The sequence below is a fragment of the Ammodytes marinus genome (assembly GCF_949987685.1).
Source record: "Ammodytes marinus genome assembly, chromosome: 22".
Lineage (NCBI taxonomy): Eukaryota > Metazoa > Chordata > Actinopteri > Uranoscopiformes > Ammodytidae > Ammodytes > Ammodytes marinus.
Window position 1 is genome coordinate 137,043 of NC_137226.1, and position 7,500 is coordinate 144,542.

At 40.0% G+C, this 7,500-nt stretch overlaps 2 protein-coding genes across 2 annotated transcripts in view; both read right to left on the reverse strand.

Moving 5' to 3' along the window:
• Window positions 1-7,500, reverse strand: part of tbk1 (TANK-binding kinase 1) — a 130,735-nt gene that overhangs the window by 95,255 nt on the left and 27,980 nt on the right. The window lies entirely within an intron of this gene.
• gpr19 (G protein-coupled receptor 19) overlaps window positions 6,039-7,500 on the reverse strand; it is a gene marked incomplete at both ends in the record, with an annotated part of 2,723 nt that continues 1,261 nt past the window's right edge. Inside the window, one exon of the mRNA XM_080051453.1 lies at window positions 6,039-7,127. Coding sequence (XP_079907579.1) covers window positions 6,039-7,127 — 1,089 coding nt within the window. The remainder of the gene's footprint in view (window positions 7,128-7,500) is intronic.

Below are 7,500 nucleotides of genomic sequence, written 5' to 3' on the forward strand. Positions count from 1 at the left end.
TAAACAATGCACCTGATGACATTCCAACTATGACACTTCCAAAATGGCGGTGACAAGGCCTTGGTCCAAAGTATGGAGAAATATGGACATATATGAGACCCTTTCTAAGGGAAAAAATAATAATTAAAAAAAAAAATTCAGCTATTATACACTAAATTAAACGTATTTATGGATATTATAATTATTTTCTACAAAATCTGCTAGGAAATAAACCCCAAAATTCTACACACTGCAGCTTTAAAGACATTTACTCACTTAATGTAATCCAGAATTTTTCAAATTGTTGTCAAAATTCGAAAATATCTCCTCCCCACCTCGCTACCTGTGTGTACTGTGTGTATGCGCGCTGAAAAAAACCAACCCAGCGTTCATACACAGCCTAGGCTCTGTATATGGCTATCTAAAGCTACAAGCTGCACACTCCAAGCACACATTTTGATTAAAAACATGCATACAAATTACAGTATTTCATATGATTTGATATTTAAATTTTGCAGCCTTTTCATTTGAATAACAGAACTATCGGTACAAAGACATCACAGTAATATTTACAAAGTACGTTTTTTTTTAACCCTATATTTCTCTTTCTGTGATGTCACGAGAAAGAGAAATATAGGGTTAAAAAAAACACTCTTTTTGCCTTTTCTCAGGCTAGGATGAACCGATTTCAATTTTTTTCGCACATTTATACTACATAGGATCTCAGAATTCAATACACCTTCATATTCAAACCGGTGAAGTAGGCCTTTCATTGATTATTTTATAACTTTTCGATCAGTAAATAGGAATAATTTCACAGTTTTCAGCCCCAGAAAGCTAACAGAACAGAAGTGCCATTCAAGAATATATTTTTTTAACTTGTTTTGCATTAAAAGCCCCCTGTCAAGTGAATTTGAAGTGCGATTCCAGAGGTGATTTTGCCCCGTGCCCCCTCTCTCACTGTTCCCCTGGTCTAAATCACATTAGAACTCTTTATTTTACCCTCTGAATGTGTCTTACTGTCCTGCCGTAGCGTTTTTCGTTTGAGGGTCCCGATTCTAAATGTACAGTGACGGATGAAGTGGCGATGTTTAATATATTTTTGTATTTTATATTTCTTGGTTTAACGGAAATGCAGCGTAGAGTTTTTCTTTTTTTAAGGTTTAAAATCTGTTCATTGTTTGTTAAATGTCCATTTTCTGCTTGTATGAGGTCATGATCTTCAGCTGATATAAAGGTGCAGTCAGTGATTCTGGAGAACGCTTGTTGTAAAAAAAAAATCACTTTTTGGTCAAAATCAGTGAATATCTCCTCATGATCAACTACCTGTCTGTACTGTGTGTGCGCAGATTAAAAAAAAAAATCCAGTGTTGATTAATACACAGCCTAGGCTCTGTAAACTGGTATGTTGTTAACTACGAAGGGCACCCTTTTGTTTACAGTTTACAGAGCCTAGGCTGTTAATTAAAACTGGATTTATTTTCAGCTCACACACACGGAATGTGTTCGGAAAGCCATACTAACGTCCTACATCCTACATACTCAACATCTATATACTGCATACTGTCTACTCAAAGATCGATTGTGTATGCGAGGTGCGTCGAAACATTCACACTGAAGTATACTCAAGCAATAAAAGAATTTCTTCTTCTTCTTCTTATAAGATTCCGGCCGTTTAGACGCTGTTTAGCGTATTGCCGCCCTCCACAGGTTAGATATAGAACTAGATTTTTACATACAGTCCTGTGTTGTGCAGGAAATGCAGAATTGTAAATAAAGAATTAAAAAAAAAAACTTGCTTGTCATTTGAAAAGACGCGATGCATTGTGGGGCGGTTGAGTAGGAAAAGTATCCAATCGAACCATACCCAAAATCTTCCCGGAAGTTAGTACTCATCCGGGAATTTCTCGCATACCCAAACTCGCATACCCAACCGTCACATACTCAAATTGAAGTCAAAATGAGTATGAGTAGGACGTTAGTATGGCTTTCCGAACACAGCCCCAGTACAGACAGGTAGCGGATCATGAGGAGATATTCACTGATTTCGACCAAAAAAAGTGAATTTGACAACAAAAATTCTCCAGAATCACTGACTGCACCTTTAAGTCAGTGAAATGACTCTACAAATATAAATCATTCACAATATTAAGTTTCAAAACATTTCTACCGTTTGCTTTTTTCTCTGCTCCGGAATTAACGGCATATTGACACCTTTTCAAAGTAAAAGCTCAAAATGTAATAGTTTTATTTGTTTGTTTTCCCGCTGGAGATCTGTGCACTTTCTTACAGTTGGCAGAAGCACTTTGTTTTGTAGTTTGAAGCTTTGCAAAAATATGTGTATGAAAATAAACGTGTTTGACTGAAATGTGAGAGTTTTAAGAATCATCATTTTTTTTGTCTATTTATCTTCCATAACATGTCTTCTTTCATACTGTATCTCTCTCTCCCTCTCTCTCCCTCTCTTCCATAACATCTCTTCTTTCATACTCTATCTCTCTCTCCTCTCTCTCTCTCTCTCTCCCTCTCTTCCATAACATGTCTTCTTTCATACTAGTATAAATCAAAAGTTTAAAATGTACATTCAGTTGTTTATTTGACTAAACCTTGTCTGTTTGTGTCTGTATATTTCTCCTATACAACCATCTTTAACGGACATTATCTCAACATTACTATTATTATTTTTTACAATACTCTGAACCAAAAATCTCAACTTCTAAAGCACTTACATCAACTAAACTTTCCATAATCATTCTCAGCACTATTCTGAAGGTTATTACAGAAGGATTTGTTCATATGTTGTTCACTGTCTGATTTATGAGACATTGAGTAACACATGAAAAGCACTTGGAGACCTTTGGAAACTCACAAAAATCAACAAACAGTCCCTGTGTTCCAAATCACATACTCCTTCTTTTTACTACACTACATACTAAAGTACAGAAGAGTTTTAGTCTTTTTACTACACTACATACTAAAGTACAGAAGAGTTTTAGTCTTTTTACTACACTACATACTAAAGTACAGAAGAGTTTTAGTCTTTTTACTACACTACATACTAAAGTACAGAAGAGTTTTAGGGCCACAGACAGGAGAGAAATAAAAATCAGATAAGGAAGATTTTTTTTTCATTATGTCGAGAAATGTCAAGAATAAAGACGAATACTCCAACATGCTATTGGAGTTAGTGGGGGCATTTATGTATTTTCAGCATACTACAGTTGACGTGCATGTATTGGGACATCCTAAATCTTTTTCTGGCATACTAAATAGTAGGGAAGTATGGAGATTGGAACACAGGGATTGTCTTTGCAAAAAAAATTAAGCGTGATTTTTTTTTCTCCATGATTTTATTAGACAACACAGATATTTTGCTCATTGAACCAAAACAAACTGTAGATTCAGGCTTTCGTTAGCATTAGCTTAGCCAACTCACTTTAACTCTAAACGTTAGCAAAGCAGGTGAAATTCAATGCAAACAAACATACAGCACGGCTAGTAGTAGCTAGCCACTTATAACGTTAGCTTTCTACCACAGACATTCACTGCGGCAAAAATCACTGGTAACAAGCTGACAGTATTATAACACACAATCTGATAACCCCTCAAAAACAATTCATCGGTAACACTTAAAGGTGCAGTGTGTAATATGACATCATCAAGTAAGTTCTAGAAAGTTCTAGAATGCAACGCTCCCTGGGTAACCCCAACCCTTTAGAATAATAACAGGAGCTACAGTGGCCTTCAAGGACAAGAACAATTCTAAATTTTAAACAATGCACCTGATGACATTCCAACCAACTATTTGAAATTCTCCGCTCAGGAGGATTATTCAGATTATTGGCAGAGGTGATTTTACACCAATGAGGACATATTTATGAACGAGGATATTGATTTTAGCTAATACATTACTTAAAATGTTACACAGTGCCCCTTTAACAATAAGGTACAGACAATTGTATTACCTGTTTTAATTATATTGTACTTTCACCCATTTCATTTTAATTGCAGACATTCTTCACCACTGTCTAAATGTTTCAATAGTTTTTTTTTTTATTATCGGTTGTTGTGTATTTGATGCATTTGCATTGTGTATATTGTGTATCTATTGTTGTTTTTGCTTTGCATTTGTTTGACCAGACATCATTGGAAATAAGGGTCACACACACACACACACGCACACACACACACACACACACACACACACCTCAATTGATCTCTCCAGGATAAATAAATGAAAAAAATAAAAATAATTCAATGACCTACTAGTTGATTGGTATGACCTACCGCAGCGATTTCTACCAGCATCCAATACAATCAGAGTGGCACTGGGCAGATCCAATAGTTTTAAACTTCAACAGACACCCGCCCTCAAGTGAGTTAACGTTTGTCAATTGAGTGATTCCAGACCTTCTGTACAAATGAAATGAAGTACGATGGTCTGGTAGGACCAGGCTAAATGAAGTACGATGGTCTGGTAGGACCAGGCTAAATGAAGTACGATGGTCTGGTAGGACCAGGCTAAATGAAGTACGATGGTCTGGTAGGACCAGGCTAAATGAAGTACGATGGTCTGGTAGGACCAGGCTAAATGAAGTACGATGGTCTGGTAGGACCAGGCTAAATGAAGTACGATGGTCTGGTGGGACCAGGCTAAATGAAGTACGATGGTCTGGTAGGACCAGGCTAAATGAAGTACGATGGTCTGGTAGGACCAGGCTAAATGAAGTACGATGGTCTGGTAGGACCAGGCTAAAGTAACATAACAACAACAAAAGCCTATGTAGCATGTAGCTAGTAGGTAATACAGGTCTGTGTACCTTCTGTGTAGCTAGTAGGTAATACAGTTCTGTGTTCCTCATTGTAAAGTGTTACCAATCCATCAACACACACACACACAAACAAATAAATAAATGAGGATTCAAATTCTGACGTATGAAAAATGCAGCTGGGAACTACAAAAATGGCCGCCGCCGAAGCTGTGTGTTAATATCAGAAGAAAAAAGCCCTTTAATAGTCTGTGTAGGAGACTGTCATTAGATTTTCCTTTCACATTAAAGCTAGGGTGGAGGATTTGGGGAGAAAATGGCAGTTGGGATAGAGATTCGAATCCAAATACCTCAACCGCTCCACTTGTTCTCTTTGGTCCCTCCCCTATGGTCCCTCCCTGACACGCTCTACACCAACAAAGTCGTGCCAAAGTGAATGGACAGTCCCAACAGCCAATAAGAACAGAGAATCGGACCCTGCTCGCTCTGATTGGTCAAAGTGTACAGCTCATGTTAACTTTGACCAATCAGAAATCACATACCCCAGCTTTAAGATATCAAAAAACGAAAAATTATTAGTAAGTCGATTTTAATTTTTAAAATACAAATATTGAGCTGGTATGTGAAATCAAAGGGCCCACTGTAGCTATAGCGATTAACATCCCAGTTTACAGATCCTAGGCTGTGTACAAACACTGGATTTTCTTTCCAGCGCGCACACAGGACAGACAAGGTGAAAATAGACAATGGCGCTTGAAGCAGTGTGTAGAATAATCAATTAACCAATTTAAAAAAAAAAAAATTTAACATCCGTTTGTGAAAGTAAAAATCTAACGACCGAAACATACACAGACCCGTTAGCTTAGCACACACTGGATACATTCTGTTAGATGAGCTTTTGTCTTTAGTTAGAATACAGTGTTAGCATCGAAGCTAACTAGCCTGCTAACACTGACATTGTGCTGTTGAAAGATTTAAGTCCATTCTCTTAAATTCGCAAGAGAAAAAAGAAAATCCATTGTCGGTGTGCCCCCTCCCCCCTCCCCCCCCTCCCCCCCCCCCCCCCCCCGCTCCTCCATAGAGTCTCAGTCCTCTTCACAGCAGACCCGGGTTAGAAGTTAGAATCCAGCCCGGGTCGTTCTCTGCATGTCATTCCCCTCTCTGTCTGTCTGTCTGTCTGTCTGTCTGTCTGTCTGTCTGTCTGTCTGTCTGTCTGTCCTCTTCACAGCAGACCCGGGTTAGAATCCAGCCCGGGTCGTTCAAAAAAGGGACATTCGTACATTTTCCCTTTTAAACGAAAGTGTTCGTGGGGTTTGCGTTGGTCGGCCATGCCAGCTTCTTCCCCTTCCCCTCTCGATCAAACGCATCGTACACCGTTTCCTTGCTAACGGTTTTATCTTGCGCGGGCAATGGCATCTCCACCACTCCGATGTAATTCTTCTTGGCGATTCTGGAGCTAGCCGTGATCGTGTAGGCGTTGCTACGGTAGCATTTCATCGAGGACATGCAGAAAGTTTCCCTCATGCCACGTCTGAAGTTGGCGTTGTAGACAGAGTAGAGAGTCGGTTTGGATGCCGTCGAGCTGATGGAAATCCAAGATATGGCGCTGAAAAACAGGATCCCTTGCCTGCTGCTGCTGGCCCCGTTTGACTCCATCGGATGCCACAGCTGAGCGATGTAAAATGGCGTCCACGTTAAAAAGAAAACCGTGTTGAGCATGAGAAACATTTTGATGGTTTTGACTTTAGTCCGCGGCACTATGTTCATCGTGCGTCTTACGGTGTGTCCGTCCGCGCTTATCCGCCAAATGTATCTCACCACGCGATGATAGAACGATACGATCAGCACAACGGGCCCCAAAAACCCGATCAAGAAGTGAAAGACGGCGTAGGTTACCCCGCCCCAAGAAGAATCCGTCGGGAGGAAGAAGTCACATTTGGTTGCGTTGTCAGTCGTGTTAGATCCGTATAGAAATACACAAGGCGCCACGAATGCCGCGTCAAAAACCCACGACGCGAAAATCATCCTCTTGGCCTTTTCTCGGGACACTTTGAAACTCAGCGGATAAACGATGGTGTAGAACCGGTCCACGGAGATGGATAGCAGAACGTACACTTGCACACCGGGACACAGGTGTTGTAAGTAGCGCACGGTTTTGCACGCAGCGGCGCTTAAAGGCCAGTAGCCGGCCGCCACCTGCATCAACATGAACGGGGCAGAACCAAGGCTGAGTAAGAGGTCCGCACACGCCATAGACACCACGAAATAGTTGGTGGTGGATTGAGTGCGCCGGCTCCGATGGATGACCAAGCAGACCAGAGCGTTTCCCAAGATGGAGACCAGCCACAGGACGGCTAATAGCAAGCCCAGGATCGCCACCTGCGGGAAGGGGGAAGGGACGGTTAATTTAGGGTATGGTTGGTTTCATATCCTTTAACCAATTTAAACCTGCAGTGTGTAGAATTTTGGGTTTTATTTCCTAGCAGATTTTGTAGAAAGTAATTATAATATCCATAAGTACATTTAATTTAGTGCATAATAGCTGATTTTTTTTTTTAGAATAATTTATTTTACCCTTAGAAAGGGTCTCATATATGTCCATATTTCTGCATTTCTTGGACCAAGGCCTAGTGCCGCCATCTTGAAAGTGTCATAGTTGGAATGTCATCAGGTGCATTGTTTAAAATTTAGAATTGTTCTTGTCCTTGAAGGCCACTGTAGCTTCTGTTATTATTCTAAAGGGGTGGGGTTA